Source organism: Diabrotica undecimpunctata, chromosome 9, assembly GCF_040954645.1.
Source record: "Diabrotica undecimpunctata isolate CICGRU chromosome 9, icDiaUnde3, whole genome shotgun sequence".
Lineage (NCBI taxonomy): Eukaryota > Metazoa > Arthropoda > Insecta > Coleoptera > Chrysomelidae > Diabrotica > Diabrotica undecimpunctata.
The window spans coordinates 39,242,286-39,268,876 of NC_092811.1; the positions used below are offsets into that span (position 1 = coordinate 39,242,286).

Below are 26,591 nucleotides of genomic sequence, written 5' to 3' on the forward strand. Positions count from 1 at the left end.
CGCCGCAAATAAACTACAATCTTAACATAACCTCTTTCTTACCACTGTCATCGTGTTGGTAAAAGGTCGGCGTTTTGTACTTTCTCTTAGAAAAATTAGATCACCTTTAGTCGATCTAGTTTGAAGATAAATTTGTGCTTTAAGGAAGAGTAAGTGTAAGTACTTTTTAACACCTACTATTAATAATTAAACCTTTTTAAATTGATCTTTAATATTAGTAAACATTGCATCATGCATCTCTTTATTTAATATATTATTGTAATAACTACCTTACTCTTCTGGCTCAGATTTTGAAACATATGTCATACGAACAAAGTGCATCGAATTTAAATTTACAAATAAGCATATTTATTTTTGACAATACTATAGCCAATGAAATGTTTTAGAAGTACAATATTTAGAATTGTAAGATTTCACAATCTTTGTAAGTGTTGTACTATTTAAGTCTGTACAGAACTGATAATTTATACTTATTGTATTATCTTTTAACATAATAGTGTACTAAGGTAATACCACAGATTAATTTTTATATACTGTGGTAATACTATTACTTTAAATGTATAAGGTTCCTTAACTTTTAAATAATATTGTTCACATACTCGTTTTTGTTTTTTATTTTATTTAATGTTATTGCTCACCCTAAAACTTAGTTTTTTGGCATACTAATAAAAACAACCAAAGTACTCCTATGTAATCTGTAAATCTGCATTTACCTCAAATTTTTGTCTATTTTAGGTCTTCAAATAAGTAATAAACAATGGCCATATCAATGACAGCTAAGGAGGTGCGAAATGCCTATATAGACTTTTTTAAGGAAAGGGATCATGTGTATGTACATTCTTCATCAACTATACCATTAGATGATCCAACACTATTATTTGCCAATGCTGGTATGAACCAATACAAGTCAATTTTTTTGGGAACAGTTGATCCAAACAGTGATCTTTCAAAACTTATTCGTGCTGTGAACACCCAGAAATGCATTAGAGCTGGTATGTATTTTTTTTTTAAATAAGTTAGGTGCATGGACGTATAAACACAGATGGACTCAGTTATTTACATAAAAATGTGAAGCCAAAATTATTTGACTAGGTCACATTCTCAGCACCTTCAAATGTTGTCACATTTTTTTATTAAAATTCTTATTCACGTATCGCTGAAAATATTACTATATTTATTTTATACTCTACAGGTGCTATCAAACCAAAATAATAATTTATTACTTATATTAATATATTTAATTCTAATAACATCAAATGTGCACATAGTGTGCATATCATTTAATAATAGCGTATAACAGATATTAACCAATTATTTTATATGTAGAAACACTGAAACCTATTTATTAATGGCAACAGTGTTTACATTTCTCTGTCTTATGGCTCTATGTCAAACTTCAAATGCTGTTCTATGTCATGTCCATGTTTGTTTACTTTTTACCCAAGATGAGGAAAAGTTGTTTTTCGATATTTTGGCTGTATTTTAAGTGATATTTGTAAATAGTGAAATAAACAAATTATAATAATGGTGCTACAGTTTTGCATTTGCAAAAAAACGAAATATTTACATCCCAATGTCTCATTTAATTTGTAAGTACTGTTTGTTTACATTATTTAAGATGAGGAACTGAGGAAGCCTGTGTGTTTACATTTTAAAATATGTCTTTCATAGGCGTACCATTGGGTTTATTCATATTAATTAATGTATTGAACAAGATATTAGTTCATGAAATTAGTATAGACATTTTTAAATTGTAAGTAGACATCATCTGATTAAAAAGATCTGTTTAGTAGCTTTTTAATTTAATATTTCTCATGAATTAACAATAAATTAGTGAAATGAATAAAACTCATTTATTTTTCTATGTAGGTTTCCAAATAATATTGATTAATGATTTAACTTACTCTAAACTTCAACAGAGAAAACAGTATAAAAAAACCTTTCAAAAGCATCCTTTTTGGTTATTTAAACTTGTAAGGAAGCTGAAAAATATTTCAGATTTTTTAAATAAAACTATAAATATCTGCAACAGACTAGTTAAAAACCTTATGAATATTTTGATTAATAAAACCATACAAAATGTCCCAAAATCAATCTATGAGCATTTTGGTGACCATATGTATGATGAAGATGCAATCGATGGTCACTCTATGCAACTTTTAAAGTTGTTTCTTGAGAAATATTTTAAAATTGGAATTCGTCATGAAACGAGGACTACTTTAGATGCTAACACCGTGCGCATAAGAAGCGTTCTTACTAAGACTGTTTTTCGCAATCAATAAAAATTTATTTCTATACCAATGTCTTCTATTATGTCTATTTACCATTTTTACTTTAATATTTCTGTTCGGTAAATAGCTTTCCAATAATTTATACATTTTCACGCCTACTTTTTAATAAGTAGGTATATTTGCAAATAATTTTATGTCAAATGCCAGCAAGAGCTTTGGAATGATCAATAAATAATTTTGTAGCAGAAACCCTTACTACGTGGAATCTATTGATATTGTATTAAAACAAATTTGTCACAATTTGAAAAAATATGTTTTAACACATTATCAATAAATATAGGTATGTACTTAAATTTGACAAATGTATATTTTTTAATTGTTTTTTTTTATCATAGGATTATTTGATACCTATTAAAAAATTAACTTGAGCTCAACTATATTTTATTGTATTAATTTTAAAGCAAATAAAATTGTATTTTATTTTTTCTATAAAAACGTGTTTTTATACATTATTACTACTTCCAATTATTAACGTCTGAATAATGATCCCCGCGGGAAAAATTCAAGCACGCTTATGCTCATTGAGGAAGTATCACAGTCTATCGATACCCGTTTTACCCCCCTTTACCCTCTTGTCCAGGAATATCGAAGCTTCAAAACAGTGTGTGTTTAAGGTATCTTATTGCTGGGTCCATCTATGTTTATACATCCATGGTTAGGTGCAATGTAAAATTTTTGGGATTTCATATCTGCATCTTGGAAGAAGACACATTTATTATTTGTTGTTGTCAACTTAAATGTTTATCATAACTTTTTGGCTTTCAAAATTTGATCATTTTGACAACAAATTTAACAAAAATCAATTTATTTTATAAAAAATGATGCTCCTATCTGAGGTTCCTGTAATTTACAGCTGTGACAGCTTTTTACACAAAGTAGATTATAGCATTTTTCATATAAATATGCTTGCATGTCATTCAAGATTTACGATGTCAGAACCCCACAGCTTTACCAAAACATCAGAATAGTTAGTAAGTGAGGAATTTTGAAAATGTCAACTATTTGTCAAACTATTATATTAACAGTGAATATGCTTAGTTTTAAGACTACTGCAACACACTAAAATACATAAGAAAACATTTTAATACAAAATTATATATTTTAAATTTTAAACTTACCTCTTTTAGGGCTTTAATAGTAAAAACGTCCCGCCATTATTTCTTTTTCAAAATAATCTATCTTATATGAAAGCTTATCAGCTTTCTACAGACTATTTATTTGTTTTGGCATATCACAATCACAATACACAACAATAATTAGTTTTTAAAGCTATTAATCTAAATTTAATAGTATTTATAAATACAATTTATTAATATATATTATATTATGATCAAATTGTGTAAGAAATCAAAACAAACAAAATTTTAACTCTAAAAAAGCGGCAACACTTTATACACTTTTACCACACGCTGAGCTGTCAATAAAATTTGAAGTATTCCTATATCAGTTGCATACAATTGTCTAATCTATTTAATTATAATTTTGTGGAATATTAGACTTACAGAGTTATTTCATAAAATTTATATTATTAATAACAACAAATGTTTTTGGTTATTTAATCAATATAATTCTAAAATTTCCAATATAATGATGATTATATTTTTCTGATTATTACACCATGTTGACGCCTATGAAAGATCAAGCAGTTCCTTGTGGGTTTTGTATTATTAGCTGTGTTAGAAAAATTTGAACTCTAAGGTTGACATTCTGGAAATTTTAAATATAAGTGACGTCACTTTATATAAATTGTGACATGCAAGCATTTTTATATGAAAAATGCTATACACATTTTTTAATCGATATATGACATTATCTTGTTTTCCTTAAAAATGTGGATTGGTTGCTTTGTGCTTAACACAGCCCAATTATACCTGTGAAACGACCCATGAAATGTTTGTAATTGTCGAGTTTTATGAGATGGTACAGGCAGATTAATTTTAGAGAGCAGGTCAGGACAATTACATCTACTGTTCACAATGTTAAATAGTAATGTAAGATCTTTTCTTTTCCTACTAGTTTCAATGAAGTGATGTTTAGTTGTGATTCCATATCTGAATAGTTGCATTAAACATGCAATTTATGAGCAATGTATCTCGAAAGTTATTTTGAATACTATCCAGCTTTATTTTGTTTGTTGAATAATGGGGGCTCTAATTGATGTGATGTCAGTGAAATCACTAGTTGTTCTTTTAAGGGTCTGCTTTCAGAGCTAGGTAACAATCTGGTTGTTAAAGCTTAATGATGAATCCAGGACAACACCCAAGTCCTTAACTTGTTCAGCTATTTAAAAAAGTTGAGTGTTGATAGTGTAGTCATATTGAACTTAAATGCTGATTATGACAGAAGCATATAATGTGGCACTTTCTAACATTTAGGTCCATACCAATTTACTAACTTATTGAGATTTGACTGTGATTTATTCACATCTTTCTTAGTTTTCAACAATTCTGAAGCACTTTAAGTCTGCTTCTGCATCTGCGAATAGTAGAACTTTGGTGTTGGAGAATCAATCAGTAACATCATTAAGATACGGATTGAAGAGTAGTGGACCCAGATGTGAATCTTGAGCTCTGAAGTAACTGAAAAAGTTTGAGAGTAGTTGTGGTTTACTTGTACCTTTTGAATTCTATTAGTTAAATAACTACCTAACCAGTTCATCATCAGGCCATTTATACCATACAAACTAATCTTATGAAGCAGAAGATCATTATTAACTTTGTCAAAAGCCTTTGAAAAGTCAGTATACATAGAGTCAACGTGTTTACCATCTTCCAATGCTTCAGTAAAGTAATCAGTGTATGTTAACAAACCAAGTTTGACAGATTTACCAGTGGAAAACCCAAGTTAGTATGGAGTTATGATACTGGAACAGTCATAAGTAGGAAAGTCTGTTAGAACGCTTTGAAATACATTTAGAATCATACTTAGTATTGATCATCATCATCAGTTGGCGCTACAGCCCTTCGTGAGCCTTGGCCTGCTTCAAAACATTCTTCCATCCTTCCCTATCGAGGGTCTGTCTTCTCCAGCCCCTCACTCCAATCTCCCTCAGATCTTCCTGTACATCGTCCAGATATCTGAGTTTAGGTCGCCCCCTTCTTCTTCTTCCGACCAGCCTGTTTAGCATAGTTATTTTAGTGGGATCACTCTCATCCATCCGCATAACGTGGCCCACCCACCTTAGGCGGTTTATTTTGATGGTCTTCACAATATCTGCATCACCAAAAAGTCTAGAGTTCAAAGTTATATCGCCTTCTTCACAGAGCCTTTTCGTTTACTCCGCCATATATGGTCCTTAATACTTTTCTTTCAAAGACTCGCAATAACTCTTCATCTCGGGTCGTCATTGACCATGTTTCTGATCCGTATGTGATCTTAGTATTGATATAGGGTGATAATTCTTAACATCAGATTTAGTACCTTACTTATATATTGGCATAACATAGGATAGTTTCCAATAATCACGAAACTCAAGGGACTTATTAAAAATATGAAAAAGAGGCTGAGTCAATATGAAAGTAATTTTGTAAGTAGAATTGATGGAACACCATCTGGCCCGGGACCCTGCAAGGCTTGATTAGTGTACACAGATGAAAAATAACTGGCATATAAGTTAGCAATATCTCTGCCAGATGTGGCTATTGAATCATCTAAGTTCATCATGTTCAGTATGACATTATTTTCTTTCTTGCTTGCTACAAACTTCCAGAAAACATTAACATTTGACTTGATAGAATTCTCTGTAAAACGTACCTGGCTTGAGCAATACCCCCTTGACAAGAATTTACACTGAGCTCTGAGTCTACTAAAATGTGCATAAATGTCTGGAGATCTGGTGCTTTTATAAATTTTGTAAGCCATTATTTTATCTTGACTAAACTTATGGGCTGAGGGGAGTACCAACATGGAAATTTTTTAGAACACATTGTTTTTAAAGGAACATACAACTTAATAATATAGTACAAAGTATCATAAAACACTGAAAGCATAACAGTAAGTTCTTTATCATGTAAAAGCTTATCCAAATTCACAATTTCCAAGCATTGGCGCATAGCTATAAAGTTTGCATTGTGAAAATCATAGTAGGTTTCCTTTCCAGATGTCATTTCATTAGCAACTTCGAAATATATTATTATTTCAAGAGAGAGAGAGTAATGAGTATCTTCTAGGATTAAAATATCTATGACCTTGTTAACAGATAATTCCTCAGCAGATAGAATGAGGTCTAAAGTGACTCTTCTATTATTGAAAATGGTATTGGACTGATAAAGATTGTGAAAGGCACATATATTAGCAACAATTTCAATCTCTCTAATTACATCACATTTTTTTATCATTTGATTGAGTTAGACCAATCAGATAAAGTTCTAGAATAATAGCTTGTGCCATTTCACAAGAATCGTCGGTTAGGACAATTTTAACTGTAAAAACACATTTCTCTTAAATCATAATAAATTATACAGGATCCCTTAAAAGTTACTGTGTTCTGAACAACATGGAATTTTTTAAAGAAATTAAAATATTTTTGAATCATTACAAGCCTTTTTGATTTACAAAACACTCCCAACAGCCTTTAGTTCTTGTAATCTTGCTGCCTGTATGCTTTGTCAAAACTAGGAATGACTTTGAAAAGGCTATAAAATTCCCTTATCTTAGTGGAAGAAGTAAACTTAACCTGTAAATATGTTTAAAAATTATGTAGGGCCCTGGCAAGGTATGGTTAAGTTGTACTGATATTGTACTCCTAGTTTTTAATAAAAAGTGGTTTTATTAAATAGTTTTTTAAAATTAAAGTGTTTATCTACTAGATACTACTACGTAAGTCATCTATATGTAATTATTATTTTATTATTGTGAAAAGAAAACGTCAAATAATAAATATACACTACCACACAATCATTTTGTGAGGTTAGCTGCTATAAGTAGCTTATAGTAGCATGCAGTTGATTTGTCACTTACCAGAGTCGGAGTAAGTTATGACAGTTATAACAGTTATGCATCAGCCGCTTCACATTCTTTTCCGAGTAAGACCCAAGCAATTGTATTTAGTTGTATCGATAATGCTAAACTGCAGGAATATCTCATTCCTTTGGGCACAATCATCAACCCAAAAAATATTATTTTTTCATCTAGATTATCTCATAATAGAATCTGCATGTATTTGCCAAACAAAACCGTAGTAGATAACTTTATGACACAACATGGCTCTATAGAAGTACTCGGCGAAGTTGTAACAGCACAAAGACTTGTCTCTCCAGCAGAAAGCCTAGTCTTGTCTGGAGTCTGCCTGTCAATTCCTCATCAAGTATTAGTTGAAGAATTACAGAATATCAGTTTAAAGCTCATTTCCACAATAACATTTCTGAAAATTAGCTCGACTCTTCCCGAATATAGTCACATATTGAGCTTTCGGAGGCAAGTTTATATAAGCCCTATAACATCACCAATTCCAGATTCTATTCTAATAAACTTCAACCAAACACCTTACCGCTTATTTTTGTCACAAGGTACACTCACCTGCTTTATTTGTAAAAATACAGGACACATATCATCTCAATGCAATAACAGTTCAGTAACGGAATCAACTCATATTGAGTCAAATAAGTAAGTACCAAATCAAACAGCTTCAACAAGTATACTACACAAGGTACCAAACACCCAGCAGCCATCAAGTTATCCATTATCAAATCCGAGCATATCACCTACACCTACAAATCTCCATGACAAAGAAATTACTAATACTCCTACTCATAGCAACACTTTCAATCAACCTCATTCAGCGGCAATACCATCTTCACAAACTTCGAAATCAATATCCTCCAATCTATCAGCTCCTTTTCCATTAGATACAACTGCAGAAAATTCTAATAAAACTGATACATCACCACAATCTTCTGAAACAACCATTTCAACCAATCTTACAAATAAAACTTCAAGCTCGACTTCTGTCACTACCAATGAGTCTGCTCCAGCACTTCCAAATGTAATAAAGCCACAGCATCTAAGTGAAAACTTTTATAGCAATTGCGAAAACGCAAGTTCTTCCATAAAACGCAGTATTGGTGCGATCGACATGCCTCCTTCAGACTCAGCAATTTCATCATAAAATCTGTTTGCAAAACCCAAACCCTCTAAACCAAAAAAACCGCGCTCAGCTAAAGTCCCATCTACACGAGAAACTCTTGAAAATTTCATTGATAATCATACCCCACCATTTGTTTTAAATTACCACCAATTGTCCTTACTGATTGATAATGTCCAAGGCTCCCCCGATACTATTAGCGTCATTAAAGAATTTACAACTGATATGGCTGGTTTACTTCATCTTTTACAAAGTAGCTATCAATATGCAAATGATAGATCTACAAAAAGCAAGTTTACAAAACTTCAAAAGAAACTACACAACCATTTAGAGAAAGAGATTTCTGACTTAGATAGTGACTTTTCTGTAGACAATTGTTCAGTATCATCTAACTCCAAATCTGTTAACAACATTCAACTCGACACTTACGATAATGGAAGATTGATGGATTTTTCCATCGTCTCCCTATGCTACAGCTTCTTTTATTTGAATATGCCATATACTGTGCTGTGAAACGTCTTAACGAGCTTACACTCACAAAAGCACTGATTATAACAGATTCCCTTAGCTCTCTAAACTCATTAAAACACATTTTTTCCGAAACATTCCTTTGAAAAGTTGCTAAAATACCAGCTTTCCCAAGCTCATGAACATAAAAGAAGCGTCCAATTTTTATGGGTTCCCTCACACGTCGGAATAACAGGAAATGAAGAAGCTGACAGGACTGCATGAGAGGCAATTTTAAGCGATTTGTCGGAGCCGATAGACAAGTGTGTTTCCAGTGACTTAAAAGCTTATTTTAAAAATTTTTGTTGTGTTTGTGGCGAAATGAGTGGCCTCAAACTAATTCCAATCTAAATAAAATTAAAAATAGTGTCTCAGTGGTTTCCATCGTCGCGAAATAGACGAGAACACATTGTGGTTGTGCCTTTACGTCTTGGACATACCAGATTAACGCACTCCTACCTTTTCACAAAGAAAAATCCACCTATATGTCATCAGTGTAACGTCCGATTAACAGTTGAACACTTTTTAACAATTTGTAGTAAATATGACCAAGAAAGACAGCGCTACAAGATCCCAAACGCTCTACCACAGGCTCTAGGTCAAAACTGTTCCTGTGACAATATAGTGAATTATCTCAGATCCATAAACATTTTGTACAATCTGTAGGTGTTTAACTTTGTTATTTTTATTTTGTTCCGTCGCTAATAACCTTTTTATGGATGCGACATCTTTTTCTAATAAAAAAAAATCGTGTAGTCGAGTCCCGGCATTCATCCATCTTTTTCTCTCCGAATACTTTCTCTGCCTGCTCTGTATGCTGATGACAACATTTCGAAATTGATTCCTAGTGTTGACGATTAGTACACTGGATGTTACTATTGAAAGAGGATGGATTGTTGATGATTTTTCTTTTTTATAACTACATTTATACTTACATTTTGTTTTGTAGGAGGCAAACACAATGATTTAGATGATGTCGGGAAAGATGTATACCATCATACCTTTTTTGAAATGATGGGAAACTGGTCATTTGGAGACTATTTCAAGAAAGAGGTTTGTTCCTGGGCATGGGAGTTTTTGACTCAAAAATTAAAATTGGAAGCTGACAGACTATATGTAACATATTTTGGAGGAGATCCTGCTTCTGGATTGGAACCTGACAATGAATGTAAACAGGTAGATATTGATATGTCTATGAATTTTTAAAATCATGCGAACTAAATTTTAAATGGACTTAATCCTAGTGGCTAGGGTAGTGTTTTGGTTTTTAGTTAAAAGACTATTGGGTTTGTGTGATCGTTTTCCGGGCTTACCTTTCTTGGCAGTAATTTGATAGCTGAAACTCTTGTTTTGGGTACTTCTTTGGTTAACTTGTCTTCTCTTACTTGTCTTTATTGTATTACTTAACTGGTCACTTCAGTGTTTTGTCTTTTTTTGCTATTTTTCCTCCATTGAAGCAAGTTATAGTAATACTTCATTTGTTTTTTCCTTTTTCTCTTTTCCTTAATTAAAAATTCAGCTGTGATAACAGCAATGCAAATTCTTGTGATTCTAAAGACAATACTTTATTGTATATGTTTTTCAGATATGGTTAAATCTCGGTGTCAAGCCATCCCATGTCATTCCTGGTAGTATGAAGGACAACTTTTGGGAAATGGGCGAAACAGGTCCATGCGGACCATGTTCAGAGCTTCATTATGATAGAATCGGTGGCAGAGAAGTCCCTGAACTGGTCAATATGGACGATCCTGATGTTTTAGAAATATGGAATCTTGTGTTTATCCAATACAATAGGGAAACTGATGGCAGCTTGAAATCTTTGCCTAAAAAGCATATTGATTGTGGATTGGGTTTAGAACGATTGGTATCTGTCATACAAAATAAAAGGTTAGTATAGTTAACTACTTGGTTAAGCAAACATACAATTTTTTTTTAAATAGGACACCCTTTATATTAAGAAAGAATACATAAATAATTAATCATTTTACACAATAAGATAAACAATGTGTACTAGTTTTCAAGTTAAATTTAACAGAAATCAGTGACGAATATTTTTATACAGGGTGAACTTCAAAAGAAAATTACGACTTTCTCATAATTTTTAAATGTACAAACTTATATTTTTCAAATGATGATTTTTTTTTTAAATATTTCATTTAATAATACTCTTTCATTATTTTTATGAAGCATTCCCTATACCTACACTCATTGCTTTCCGAGATATTTCTTAGGTTTTTTCAAATTTCGGGAATAACTTTTCTTGTCACAGTTTATAGTGTTTTCTTCATGATTGAACGAAGGGATTTTCAATCGATTGACTCTTTCTTGTTTTATACGAAGACAATGTTTTAAAAACGATGACAATCGGAAAAATTCTAAAAGATATGAGACTAAAATTCATTCAAATTTATGTCAAAACTTTCAATTTTATTTTTTTTTTCATTGCCTTTGTTCAATCTCGAAAAAATAGCATAAAGATGAACTGTGTAAAGTTTTAGTAAAATCGGTCAGTAAAAGGGCAGCACCGGTGCTGCCGGTTATTTTTCCGTGCAGTGGGTACGATTTCTTGAGAACGAGTCGACGGAAGTAAAAGAGCAGCACCGGTTCGGGGCCAAAATCGGTCATTTTCCCATGTAAATCTCCATAAGAAAATCTAAGGTCCATTCTGGTCATTTTTGGCTCATTTCGTGGTGGGGGTAAAACGGCTCATCGGATCGTGACGTGTGAGGTATCGTCGGAAAGGGGAGGGGGTAACGAATACGTTAACACAAAAAACAAAGATGGCGGCGTTGTCAAAAGGACACTAGTCATGTAACGTCTAAACGGCTCAACGTACAACAACGTGCAAAGTATCGTCGGAAGGAGGATGGGCTAATGAATATGTTATAACAAAAAACAAAGATGGCGGCATTTCCAAAAGGACACTAAGCTTGTAACGGCTCCACGTACAACAACGTGCAAGCTATCGATGGAAAGGGGAGGGGCCAGCAAAAACGTTAACACAGAAAAAAACATGGCGGCGTATTGCCAAAAGGACACTAAGCTTGTATCGTCTAAACGGCTCAACGTTCAATAATGTGCAAGGTATAGATGGAAAGGGGAGGTGTTATGGATATGTAAGGACAAACGCAACGACAATGCCAAAACGGTACTATATCGTTTCTCTGTTGTTATCAGTCAGATTACTACATATAACACGTTAAATGAAAGAGGAGGCGATATTGAATACGTTAACAGGCGTTAACGTATTCGTTACCCCCTCCCCTTTTCGATGATACCTCATAAGTCACGATCCGATGAGCCGTTTTACCCCCACCACGAAATGAGCCAAAAATGATCATAATGGACCTTAGATTTTCTTATGGAGATTTACATGGGAAAATGACCGATTTTGGCCCCAACCGGTGCTGCCCTTTTACTTCCGTCGATTCGTTCTCAAGAAATCGTACCCACTGCACGGAAAAATAAAGTTTCGAGAAAAAACGAGTAATACTCTTGAAGTACTATACTTTCGTATGGAATAAAAAATAAATCAATTTTTTGAAAACACAAAACCTGTATAACCCCTTAATCTGTACCTACAATTTATAGGATACAGGACAACAACAAAAAGATTATCAAAATCCTGACTTAAGGTCGTTCCTCGCTATTCTGGGCGTAGCTAAATTCCAACGTAAAAGTTTAAATAAAATAAAGCAAAAACTATGATAATTGAGATAATTTTTTTTATATGATAGGTCTTAAAACATTCTAGTAGACTAACTCTTTATAAACTTATAAATTGTTTAAGCAATATTTTTTTTCAATTTCTTTTGTTTAAAATTAACTTAAAAAGTTACTATAGAATTTTTCGCACTTTCCGCATCTGTTTTTACTTTTAACATGAAGTGTAACACAAAGCAGCTATTTTGCTTAAACTTTTTTAAAAAAAGCTCGAAACTCGGCCAATAGTTATCTCTCTCGAAAAACACAGGCTGTCCTTGTTGCCGATATCTAGCTGCCAGGTATATACCTTACACTCTCTCGGTAGGGTCATAAATAATGTTGAAACGAAAACGAAAATTTAGTGCTTAGTAAATGGACAAAGTTTATTTAGATTCAGACTATTGACAAACCAGAGTATTCATATTTTTTACAATGGGTAGTTCACGAAGACGTTTATGTACCCCATGAAAAAGTCGATGACAATTGGCGAAATTGTATGTAGACCAGTCGTAAGTACCTATTATTTAATTTAATTTTTTGTTTGAATAGAAATATTTTCTGTTGATTTGTGGCATTTTCCTTATAAATTCATCTAATTTTTCGAAACGAAGGTACTCTCGAAAGATCGACATAGGAAAGTGGAGGGGATAACTGTTTCAGTTCCGTTTTTTTTTCGAGATCGGAATTTCAAATTGAAACATGTAGGAAAAAATTACATTATTTCGGCTTCCATTGCAGCTAGAAGCCTCTTTTTTTAATCTGGGGTAGCTCGTCGTAATATGAATAACTACATAGTTTTCACTGACCGGGAAATATGGGAAACCTCAGAAAAATTGAGTCCATTTGAAATTCACCGTAAAAACTTACTTTTTTTTTCTTTTAAATGTGTTTTTTTACCAGCTATAAAATGGTTGTACGTACAAGTCTGTAAGTTGGATGAATTTTATAGCTATAAGTTTTAATATAAAGTTTAGATTTTCATTCAAAATTTGTGTAAATTTTACTTCTTAATGTTTATAAACAATGGAGATATGACTTTTAAAAAAATAGTCCCCAACTTCGTTCCTATTGGTCACAGGGTTTTTTTTAATGTGAGTTTTTTTACCAGCTATCCAATGGTTGTACGTACAAGTCTGTAGCTTGAAAATATAGAAGTTATTACAATTGTTTATAAGTAAAAAACATACCCCTTTTTCAAACTTTTATTTTGTAAATAATTTTGATGAAAACGCAATATGCATTTAACTTCTGAGATAGTTTAAGTCTTAAAGAACCCTATGAAATTTGCTAAATGTGTCTAGTATCATTAATAGAGCAAGTTCAATAGTTTAAATATTTAGCCTCAGGGATAAATAAATTAAATAACTTTTAAACTATTTGACCCATCGGGGGGAAATTTCGCAGAACGTAATTCCTCAATGTTCAAATGTATTAATAACATTTTATTTTGTTAATAAAAAAATTAATAAAATTTATAAATTAGTGCAAAAAACTGCTTTTTTGCAAATATCTCCGTAAATTATTTATCAATTTTAATTAAAAAAACGGGAAAATAAAGATATTCTTGATATAAAAAAATGATATAAATATTGTTTACTTATAGACAAAAAATCCATTCTAACCATAAATTATTGTTAAAAAAACGCAAGGTAAAAATACGAGTACTTTTTCATCTATTCGTCATCTAGTAACCCCCACTTATGTTTTAAAATCTTCAGATATCTGCGAAAAATTTTTCGACCTTTTTTTTAACCAGACTGGTCTATTGGTTTAAAACAAGATATTGAAAACACTGCCTATCACATGTTCGGCGGTTACAAAAATTATGCCACCTATTTTGGTAAAAAACAAAATTTAGTCCAGGAAATTAATTTTATTCCTGAAATGCAAGAGTGTGATTTGTTGTCCGTTATTACATCATGTAGCAATAGGCTTAGGTATGGATGCCGAAATTATATGTCCACCGTTGTCTCTTAAAATAAACTACACCTATACTTAACTCAGAAGTAGGAAGCGTTTTCTAAAGATCAAAGACTAAAACTGATATTTGTGCCGTGATTCTTTTGCTTCAATTATATTTTGCTTTTTGTTTTCTTTAACTGCTTCTGCTTTTCATTGGTATATTTCCAATTCAACTTTTGCATCCTGTTTACGCTGTTCTGAAGTATCAGATGATTTTATTTTAGTATTAAGACTGTCACACTTTTGACAAGTATCTTTATGTGTGCATGAAAATGCAAATTAAACTTGGTGTTAAAGATTTTGCGAAACATAAACAGCTAGAGGGGTTTACTTAAGTCTTCTGTGCATTTTCGCGGATTCGTATGCTGGGAACAGTTCAATGAAGCCAAATAAATACTGCTCGTCTTCAATATTGGTTCTATTATGGTGGATGTTGGTCCCTTGCATCTTGAAGAGGTGTCCCTCTTGTTTTGGTGGTAAAGCTAATGAAATTTTTTCATCTGTAATGGAAACTGCATCTTTAAAAAAGTTCTTACCTACTACTTTCATCCGGTAAAGTATATACACGAGTTTTAGACCTACGTGAATTTTGATGTTGGGTATAAGTTCTCTTTTTGTCTTCTACTTTTATTTGACCTTGAATAAAAGCATTTATCATTGACATTGATACAAGCGAATAGTAATTTTTAAAAATGCTTTGCTTTCGTTCATTAGAAATTTTCGTATGACACTTCATTTTGCACGAACACGGTCCAACTACGAGTTCTTTAGCATTTTTACGTTTTCCTTCTTTGTGACATATTCTTTTCCTTTCTCCCTGGCTGCCTTCCTTTTATACCTTGCATGATTCTCAAGATTTCTTACTCTCTTTCTGGAATGTTTGTGCGATTTGCCTTCTGGTTCATCATTGTCTTGATTCTTAGTGTTGGACAACCCATTTATTGAGTTTTTTTCACTTGAATCAACATTATTCTCGTCTAGAACAATAAAAAATATATTACAAATAAGTTTGCGGCAAAACAGCCTAAGCCACATTTGTTTATAAATGGGTATTTAAGGATTATTTCGCTTGTTTTATATTTAAATATTAATAATATTGTTACTGTCTTACCTGAAGACTCGATATTTGAAGAACTGGGATTATAATCGCTTTCTATATCGCTGAAATCGGATCCGAAAGGCTCCGATGCGTCTTTGCTCATGTTTACATCCGCCATGTTTTTGTTGGTTAGGCAGTTTTGCCGCAAGCTTCCTATAACATTTTGTTAGTGCGAAAACCAGTTTATAGATGGGGACACCATACCAACAAAAATTAAGTTTAGGCTAATTCTGCACACGATTTTACAGAAATTATAAGCACTTATTAAGCCTCATCCAGTAAAAGCATTTTTTGGGGTTATACACTTTTGCCTCTGAGCCACTCAATTAAATGTCCATATAAAGCAAGTGAACTTACGCCTAAAAAAGCTATTAAACAAAAAAAATTGCCAACTAATGGACGGTCAATTGCATTTAAAAAGAACTGATTCCTATTACTATCCAGTGCAAGGACAGTTATTTATATCAAATAGACAATACTTAGTTTGCGGTATGGACCCCAAAAGATATTTTATTCGAAAATATTTATAAAGATATCGGACTGTGGGAAAATATGCTACAAAAATTGCAAGATTTTTATTATAATTTTTTATTTGAAACACATTATACATAATTCCATATTTATATAGTTTCATTTTATCGATTTTAATAATCGTGATACTAATAAATTTTTTATAATATATAATTATAATCTTTTTTTATAATTTTCCATTTTCGGTAAACTTTAATTTACGGTAAGTTCAAGCAGCAAATTTTTCGTTGTACATTTATTAATAGATAATATTACTCTGGTCTGTTATTCTAATTACCCATAACACCACTAAAGAGAAGTACGCCCACTTAAGTTTATGGTTTTATTGTGTAGCCCCAAACCTGTCACTTCAGGGGTGTCCCGGTTGTATAATCGGCTCGAGTAAAAGATGAAAGCATTTTTGACCTAGACTTGAGAGAGATATCTGAACGACGCTTAGAGTATTACTTCATGAACAGATTTTTTTTCGTAAAGAGAGAAATTTTTGAAATAAAGATAGCCCACTGAAATTCACAGTTAGAATTTTGCGAGGATGGGCCTTAAGATCAAAAATCATTTCGTAAGAACATTTTTTATTAGTTGGAAGATATCAAGTAGAGTTTTGAGATATGTATGTTTGTTTTAGATCAAATTATGATACAGATCTTTTTGTACCATTGTTTGAGGCCATCCAAAAAGGTACTGGTGCTCCATCCTATCAAGGCAGAGTTGGTAAAGATGACACAGACGGAATCGATATGGCTTACAGAGTATTGGCTGATCATGCAAGAACTCTAACAATTGCATTATCAGATGGTGGCAACCCAGATAATACAGGCAGAGGGTAAGTATCCCTAAAAACTTTAAGGCAGATATAATTAAATGATTTTTTTGTAGATATGTTTTGAGGAGGATATTACGAAGAGCTGTCCGCTACGCTACGGAAAAGTTAAATGCAAAACCTGGTTTCTTTTCTACATTGGTCAACACTGTAGTCGAGATTCTGGGCGATACCTTTCCTGAAGTAAAAAAAGATCCCCAAGGTAAGTCCTGTTTTGACGTTTATGTTCAAATTATGCTTGTATGTTTTCGAAATTCTTATACTCTATAAATCAGCAGAATAAGCTCTAATCAGTTCTTTTTTTTTCATTTAAAATTGATCTCTTATATTTTCGGTGTAATAAAGTCTTTATATTTGAAAAATTCTAATCTAAATATTTTAAAGCTTCTTTCTAATATGGAGTCATAGAAATAATCGCAATTAGGGGAAGCTGAGGAGAAATGACTTACAAATAAGGAATGTTGGTAGTTAAGTTTGCGATCTTGGATCTGTTTTCGCTGAATCGTATGGCATTTATGACATTGTCAATGAAGAGGTTACCCCATTAAGATAGGCAAAATGCCTTTTTAAGGCATTTTTAAGCCTTGTCTTCACAAGAATCTCAAAGACCTTGTCAAAGGTATTTAACAGGCATATAGGTCTGTACGCTTCAGGTTCCTCTAATTCCTTTCCTGTTTTCGGGATAAGTATGAGATTTGCCATTTTCAGATCTCCTGGGAACTTTTGTCTTCGTAGCAGGTTGTTCGTAATATCCTGGGCACATTGCAGTTTCTCCTCGATGATGATTTTTATTATCTTATAGCTCCTGCTTTGAGCGTTTTGCCAGCTACCGTCACTTCTTCCTTTGTAAATTCAGTCACTGGTGTCTCTATTGGAATGGCGTAAAGCTTACTTCCTCCCTCTGTGCAAAAAGAAACTTGGCCAATTCTTCCCTCCCTTGGCCTTGGCCAGAATAATTAAGTTCTTCTTTCTCAGCTTTTCCCTTTTTTGGGGTCGCTGTTCCTTATTCTTCTTTGTCACTCATTTCTGTCCATCGCGTCTTTTCATTTAAACCTTTCTCTCTTAAGTCCTCTGCCACACAGTCTTTTCATCTTCTCAGTTTTCCTCTAACTCTCTTACCCTTAACTTATCACAACTCGATCATTAGTCCTAGATAGTTCTCTTTTCCACGTCTGGCATGACCAAATTATTGCAGTCTTTGTTCTTGAACCTTTTTTGAAATTTTAGTCACCCCTGGTCTTTTCTTAATCCCTTTGTTCCTGATCTTGTTCCTTCTAGTCTTATCCAACATTCACCGTAACAGTTTCATTTAAGCTACCCGTATCTTCTTTTCCTGAGCCCTCTTTGCAGGCCACACTTCACCTCCGTACACCAACACATGTCTCACCACACTCTTGTATATCTTTCCATTCAGACCTTCCCGGATTTTTTGATCACAGAGTATCCCGCTCATTTAAATTCGATTCCAGTTATACTAAGCAACCTGTATCCTGTGGGCAGTATATTTACGTAGCAGTAGCTACAGAGAGCTTTGCTTCCCTCTTTGTTACCTTGTATGCATCCTTATCTTCTTCCCTTTTATACTTATCATACCTCCTTCTCCTCCCTAATCTTGTGTTGCACTTCATCGTTTCATCACCAAGTTCCTTTGTCTATACTAGTCCCATTATCAGATGTTTTTCCTAGCTGTTCCTCTCCCATTCGTACCACAACTTTGCTGTTGGCTTCGCACCAGTTATTTACCTTTACCTTCTTCCTCAAACTCTTCTATTCTTGAAGACTCTTACCAAATCGTCATCCTTTAACTTCCACCACTTTGCTTAGTCTATTTATCGCAGGTACTACTACCATTCTAACAGTTTTACAGCTTTATCGGATGGGACTATTAAATAACGAGCGTTGCGCTACTACGAGAGAAGTACGAATGCACCGCAAGCAAGTGACCGTCACGTGTTAGCGTGTAGGCTTCCGGGCCCCTTCCCATATCAGTTGGCCCAACGTTAGATTGATAAGAAAATTAAATTTTAGAATTGAAAGAACAAAAATAAAAGCGCAGTGTAAATTTTAGAAGGTTTAACGCATCGAACAACATTTTTGAATTTACTAATTGCAGAAAATATTTTATAAAGTAATGAAAACTATTGATTAAACTGAATAATCATTAATTAAAAAAATGTGAGAGTTTACCACTGACTTACATCCCCTTTATTTTTAATGACATCCACAATTCTTCGAGGCATAGTTTTTACCAAATCCTGACAAAATTCTAATGTAAACGAATCCCATATTTCTTACAATTTTCCCTTCAATTCGTTGACGGACCTGGCAGGATGTTTTCTCAACGCTTTTTTCATTTCGCGCCACAAATCTCTATCGGGGACAAGTTGTGGCCAGTGCTCCCAATTCATCATTCAATCTTCGCTTATCCACTGCTGGACATAGATCTCCCTCATAATTTTTCATCTATTTCGATCTTGTACCTCTTGCATCCAATTCCTATGGCAACGTTTTAGATCGTCAGTCCAACGTGTTGGTGGACGACCTCTGCTTCGGTAGGCATCATCTCTTGGTCTCCATTCCAGTATCCGCTTTGTCCATCTATTATCTGTCATTCGAGCCACGTGACCTGCCCAGTTCCATTTCAGTGTTGCTACTCTCTCTACTGCATCAGCCACTCCTGTTCTTTGTCGTAGCTGACGATTTGGGATCTTGTCTCGTAGTGAAACGCCCAACATAGCACGCTCCATCGCCCTTTGACACACACGGATCTTTTGAACTGTTCTCCTTGTCATGGTCAACGTTTCGGCACCGTAAGTTAACACTGGCAAAACACACTGATTAAACGTTTTTCTGTTAAGGCATATTGGTATATCAGACGATTTGAAAATATGGTTCAGCTTGCCGAAGGCTGCCCAAGTCAGTCTTATACGACGGAGAAGCTCAACGGTTTGGTTATCTTTTCCGATGCGAATCTCATGACCTAGGTATTTATAGGCCATTACCTGGTCTATGGATCTTGTTCCTACGCATATATCTTCGCTGACTACAAGATTTGTCATCATCTGGGTTTTAGATATATTTATTTTCAATACCAGGTGGTGTACCAGACGAAGGTCTACCTCATTTATTTTCAATTTGCGTTCCCAAATTTATTAATGCTCTGGCAGTACTTGCTTTAAATTCAAGTAGATCTTTTTTTGAATTTCCGTTTTTCTTGTACAAAATCCATGCATTTACAACAAGAACATCCAAAAAATGCATAAAAGCTCTTATGTACCAGTCTTTTTTTCTTCTCCTTAGAGGATACAGGGCCAACAACTGGTCCATCAGGTCCACTCCTCCCATGTTTTTGTTATAAAACTGAACAGAAAATGGTCTGTTCACTTCTATAGTAGTCTTAGTAGATTTACACGAACGTTTTGTTTTATTCTGAGGTTCTATTCCAACACAATTAGAAACAATGTAAATAGTCTTGTTGTCTAGCCATTTAGAAACAATTATATTGCCACCTTCAGTACTTGCAACGGATAACGTTCCCCTACCCTCTTGTTTTATTTGTTTATCTGTTTTCATAACAGAATTACATTTTTGTAGTCGATTCAATCGGAGAGTTCCTGCCGCCCATGTATCTCTTTTATGCTGTTCTTCGATAAGGGAAGTGAGCAAAATAAATTACCAAAAAATAATTTATGATTGATTCTCTCTAAGTCGTCAGTTAGACTCAAAACTACATCAAAGTTTGCTAATTTGACCATACCAATCCATCTATGTAATATCTGTAATGTGGTATAGCATCATTATGTCGAAAATATATTTCATACCGGGGATTCATCCGATAATAATAGGAAATCACATTTTATTTCTTAGATATCTTAATGGACAAATAACTAAAAATTTCTAATCTAAATTGCCTCGTTCTGTTCGTTTTTGGAGTTTTATTAACCATTCCTTTACATTTCAGGTATCATGGACACCATCAACGAAGAAGAAGAACAATTTCTGAAAACGTTGTCGAGGGGTAGAAATCTCCTTAACAGAACAATCACTAAATTGGACAGCAGCATAAAAGTAGTACCGGGAGATGTTGCTTGGCGATTATATGATACCTACGGTTTTCCTGTAGATCTAACAACATTGATGGCAGAAGAAAAGGGTCTTACGGTCGATATGGAAACCTACGAAGAATCCAAGAAACAAGCACAAATCGCATCACAGGTAAGAAAAATAATACAAATTTTCTCTGAATCTGTATAAAAATCTTATAGGCAATAATCCTTATTTCAAAAATTTCTTCGTTTCACTTTATTAGACGATTGTTGCTGTGGTGCAGCGGATGAAGATAACACAGCATTCTTTTGATAATTGCTCATAGTTCCATATTTTTTTATTAATACCTGCATTTTTTTATGCATGCTATTTTCTCCATATTTGAACATCTCAGATGATATTGGGTCGCTTCGTGAACTTCGGTTATTTTTTTGGCTCTCTTTAATATTTTTAACCTCTTTAATGACAGGCATCTTATCGACATGTTTTTCATTTTGTTCTTTCATACATTTGTTCATATAACAATATATTTTTATTTCATTTTAACTAGCTTGATCAAATAATATGTAGTAGATACTGTAAAAATGCCACAAGACCGTAGGTTCAGACCACAGCAATTTGGCCATTGACCTTGTTTTTATCTACTATAGTTTTTCATTTTACCGAACGCCTGCCATATTTTTCTTGATAGGCTCCAATTGATCATTGTGATTTTTTTGTAGCATCATTTTTGACAGTAGGATACATGTGTCATTGTTTTTATTAACTTATTTTCAAGGGTAAAGGCACTGGTGTAGCTGATACTATTAACTTAGACGTGCATGCAATCACAGAACTTCAAAATAAACAAGTACCGCCTACGGATGATTTAGAAAAGTACTCATATGATTCTACGGAATCCCCAGATTCGGATTACACTTTCAAACCTTGTGAGGCGACAGTAATAGCTCTCAGATACAATAAAGAATTCGTTGACGAGGTTAACACTGGACAAGAATGCGGAATACTATTGGATAAAACCAATTTTTATGCTGAGCAAGGTTAGTGCTTAAAATAATAATTAGTTTTAATTACAGTCATATCGATGAGAATTAAGTAGATCTTTTTTGGCATCATAAAACTTAATTTAGTACTTTTTTGCACCATAAAACTTAATTTAGTTATTTAGTAGATAATTAAACCAAGATACCAGTTTTTTGTTTTTTATGACGGAGGTTGTGGACGGGTGTCATTTTATAAGATATTTTAAATGACATCATATGACAAGTCATCATTTAAAGCTTTTGTGTTAAGGAAATGTCCCTAGATTTCCGTGTGTTTACGCCATTTCAAAAATGGCGACCATTAATTGGTGACAGGGTGGAAAAAATATGGAATATCCATAATAATTTTGTAATCTCTTAAATAGGTCAATTTTCCCACATTCTGAGAGAATTCTTTTGTTAGGTTTCAACTGTCGGGTATATACAAATTTCAGTCGGTAATATACAAAGTTTTGATACGGGTCGTTTAAACATTTTATTGTTTATGAGGACTGTTACCACTCGTACTACTCTATCAGTTCCTGGATGAACTTGTTCAACCTTAGCCATTGGCCACTCTAACCGCAACTGCACTCATGTTTAATTCTCCGTAACATTTAATATAAAATGGTACAGAGTTATTTGAAATAACACTTTCTTTTTCGGTTAATGTATCTGGTTTGTCTAGGAGATTTATCGACAGAATGTTTTCTGCGAAAAAAATATTCACTCACCTTTATGCCCTTCGGCCACGTATGTAGTTGAACTTAAGAGATCGCGCGTATGACTAATTTCCTTATTTGTTTGCTGTAGTATAGAATGAATTAGCAATAACTCAACCGTATCAATTTCAGTTGGTAGTTCATATTTGTTCTAACTGTCTTTCCGTTTGACGTGTCATCCTAGCCTTTTATTAGATTAGATATTGACTAAAACAAGCTTTTACATAATGTTACCATATGCTCTAGATTAAAATGATGCCCGTCTGCGATTTTTGTTGGCGTGATTGTTTTTGGATTCTAAATAAAAAGTTTTTGTTTTTAGGTGGTCAGATCTTTGACACTGGATACATTGTAAAAGTTGGGGACGAAAGTGTGGAATTTTCAGTGAAAAATGTGCAAGTCAGAGGAGGTTATATTATTCATATTGGAAATTTGGAAGGCACTTTAAAAAAGGGCGACAAAGTTAGTCTACATATTGATAACAACAGAAGACGATTGATCATGAGTAACCATACCGGTACTCACGTTTTGAATTACGCTTTGCGAAAAGTACTAGGTACGTTATACTCAGTGACTAAGGTATATTATCATCCACGAGGAACTCAATTCCTGTAGTTGGCTGTACGAGCCCCTTCCCATATCAGTTGGCCCAACGTTAGATTGATAAGAAAATTAAATTTTAGAGAACAAAAATAAAAGCGCAGCGTAAATTTTAGAAGTTTTAATGCATCGAACAACATTTTTAAATTTAGTAATTATGGAAAATATTTTATAACGTAATAAAAACTATTTATTACACAGAATAATAATAAATTAAAAAAAAAAACGAATAGAATATGTAATATTAACAAAAAAAAAATGTGAAAGTTTACCACTGAGTTACATCCCCTTTATTTCCCCTTTACATCCACAATTCTTCCAGGCATAGTTTTTACCAATTTCTGACAAAATTCTAATGTAAACAAATCACATATTTCTTGCAATTTTTCCTTCAATTCGTTGACGGACCTGGCAGGATGTTTTCTCAAAGCCTATTTCATTTCGCACTACAAAGTCTCTATCGGGAACAAATCGGGACTGTTAGAAACCCATTCCAGAAGTGGTATGCCATGGGCTTCAATCCATTTTAAACTCTTTTTTGAGGTATAACAACCTGCTCTGTCCTGTTGGAAGACAAAATCTTCCGCTGATGTTAAACGGTGTTCCATAATCGGTAAAAGAGATTCTTCTAAAATAAGTTTACAATCCTATCGATAAAATGTAACTTTCCCACACCTTTAGACGACATGCTGCCCCAGATCATGACAGATACAGGAAATTTGACTTTTCTCTTTAGACAGTCGGGATGGAAAGCTTCATTTTTCCTGCGAATGACGCGACTCCTACTATCTCCAACACACACTTCAAATCTGGACTAATCACTCCATTGTATTGAATTCCATTGCGATTGAGTCCAATCTTTATGATTTTTTGACCATCTTAGTCTATTTTTGTTTTAATGTTAAAAGTGGCTTTTCCTTATCCTAAAATAAAATTTTATAAAAAACAATTCGTACTAATTTTTTCAACTATAAAACTTACTTTATAAGTACAAAATCCTAATTTGTGGGCCTCTCGGTGACATGTTGATTTAGAAACGTGGCTTCCAATAACGTCAATCCATAAACGCTTAACTCCATATAATTTGCTCGTCGATTTTTCAGTATAATGCATCTGAATGCCCTTCGACCTGCTTCGGTTATTTTACTTTTTCGTACATTTCTAGGTTTTGTGACGACCGAACCTGTAGTTTTGTATCTTCTGACTATATTTCTTAAATACAGCGTGACAATTGCAACACATTCACGATTTCCGAATTGGATGTTCCAGAATTAAAAAATCTAGTAATGATTAATAAATTTTCTCATCGAATAACTTTACCTCGACCCATTGTACAATCCACAAACGACAAAAAGGTTTACAAGACTACAAAATACATTTGACATTAACTGACAATATTATTGTTTTGATATCATTTTTCCATAGCTACCTCTGGATTTAACGTAATTATGAAAAAATCGACGTATGTGGCCAGGTTTTAGTGAATTTTTTTTATTGTTGAAAAGAAATAAAAAACCATAAGAGTAATGTTTTTAATAAATATTAATAAAAATGTCATATTAATTAATATGGAAACTTATAAAAACATGCTGACTATAATTTATTTATGGTAATCGACTTAAACTGCAAATTCCATAGGTGGGCTAACTGATATGGGATGGGGCTCGTATATCATGTATCACAAAAAATTTTTATTTAAAAAATTCCTTTATAAAACGTCTAGTCCTACCAGATATCTAAGAGAGTCATTAATATTGTGTTACGTCTTAATCTTATTAAGACCAGGGCGTTAAGCAGCATCACACTGCTGGAAGAAACGAGGGAAAAAATTCTTCGAATATCACTAAGGATATTCAAGAGAAAAACGCCCACCGTTCCATCCATCAGAATGGTGCTCTGCCCGACTGCTCAGCCCTGGGTTCGTTCCCTGTTCATTCTCTCCCCACATCAATCCCAGAAAGGTACAGGAAATAAAAAGAACTTACGAAGTCATAGTAAAGGTATATCTATTTATTAAATAATAATAAACAGAATTCATATTATTACGAATGTGAAACAAAAATAAATTTTTAAAGTGCCTTTTAAATTTTTAAAGATTCTGCCGGTTGCCGGTATAAAATAATTAAAGTATAAAAAAGTACTCAGCTTTAGTTCGTTCTGAAGGAGTCGTTCCGTTCTCTGTAAAGTAACTGGAACGTGAACAGAGCCAATGGCATCTTGTAGGCTACCGTCAGCTGTCGTTAGGTGTATCGCAACGTCATAACTAATCTGCAATTTATATCTTTTCCATAGATAAAGGGCTTGAGAACCAAAAATTGACACGTTAGAACCAGAGTCAATAAGAGCAGAAATAGAGTCGTCAAAAAAACTGACCAAAAGGTAGGTAGGTTATCATGTTCACGAACATTTAACAGTGGATTTGTAGATAAAGGTCGACGAACGGGAATAGTATGTGCCAAAGATACCGGGTTAATGGTAGAGACAGGTGGATTGACAACGAGTGAAGAGTGAGCAACAGATGGTGGAGATATGTTTGAATTGAAGTTGTTTGAGTAAAAAGGTAGGTCGTCAGAAATAATAGGTGAAGAGAGAGCTGTAAGTGAAGGTAGAGAGTGACCTGTTAACGACGGGGTGCGCTGGGTCGATCTGCGGGTCTTCTTCAATGCAGTGCGTTGGAAGGTCGTCTGGCGGGTTGGTGGTGACGCCAGTGTGGTCGTTTTTTGAACATTTAGGACACCTTGCTTTTGTAACGCGGTGTTTTCCACAGCCGTAACAGAAAATAGTAGTCCCGGATTTGCAATCCTGATAGACGTGTCCTTTATTTCGGCAATTCCAACAAGTTACGTTCAAAGAACATGTTTCTCTAAATCTTTGAGGTAAGGAAGTAGATTGTTTAAAGCGGAAAGAACAAATTGCACGAGAAGTCTATGCACTTACACGCATTAATGAGATCAGCAATAGTAGGGGTTTGGACCATATCAAGACCCATAACAAAATCAGGAAGAAGGCCTAACCTACTTTCTTCCACTCGCTCCGCTTCTGAGACCCTCTTTCCAAGACGATTGAAAAGTGCCTTACAATCGGCATAAAAGAGAAAAAAAGGCTCATGAGGACCTTGCTTTTTGGTACGAATTTGATCCCATAAGGCTCTATCGTAGTTGTCTGGTAGATAGGTTTGTTTCAAATCCGAAACTAAATCATCC

The 26,591-nt window shown here is 33.7% G+C and overlaps 1 protein-coding gene across 2 annotated transcripts in view; it reads left to right on the forward strand.

Moving 5' to 3' along the window:
• Nucleotides 1–26,591, forward strand: part of AlaRS (alanine--tRNA ligase, cytoplasmic) — a 30,791-nt gene continuing 4,200 nt past the window's right edge. The window contains exons 1-9 of one of the 2 annotated variants that reach the window (XM_072543309.1): nucleotides 1–155; nucleotides 736–992; nucleotides 9,830–10,056; nucleotides 10,466–10,767; nucleotides 16,803–17,000; nucleotides 17,054–17,199; nucleotides 20,959–21,212; nucleotides 21,823–22,084; nucleotides 23,111–23,344. In XM_072543309.1, coding sequence (XP_072399410.1) covers nucleotides 758–992; nucleotides 9,830–10,056; nucleotides 10,466–10,767; nucleotides 16,803–17,000; nucleotides 17,054–17,199; nucleotides 20,959–21,212; nucleotides 21,823–22,084; nucleotides 23,111–23,344 — 1,858 coding nt within the window. In that variant the 5' untranslated portion in view covers nucleotides 1–155; nucleotides 736–757. The remainder of the gene's footprint in view (nucleotides 156–735; nucleotides 993–9,829; nucleotides 10,057–10,465; nucleotides 10,768–16,802; nucleotides 17,001–17,053; nucleotides 17,200–20,958; nucleotides 21,213–21,822; nucleotides 22,085–23,110; nucleotides 23,345–26,591) is intronic. The other variant, XM_072543310.1, reaches the window with a different exon arrangement.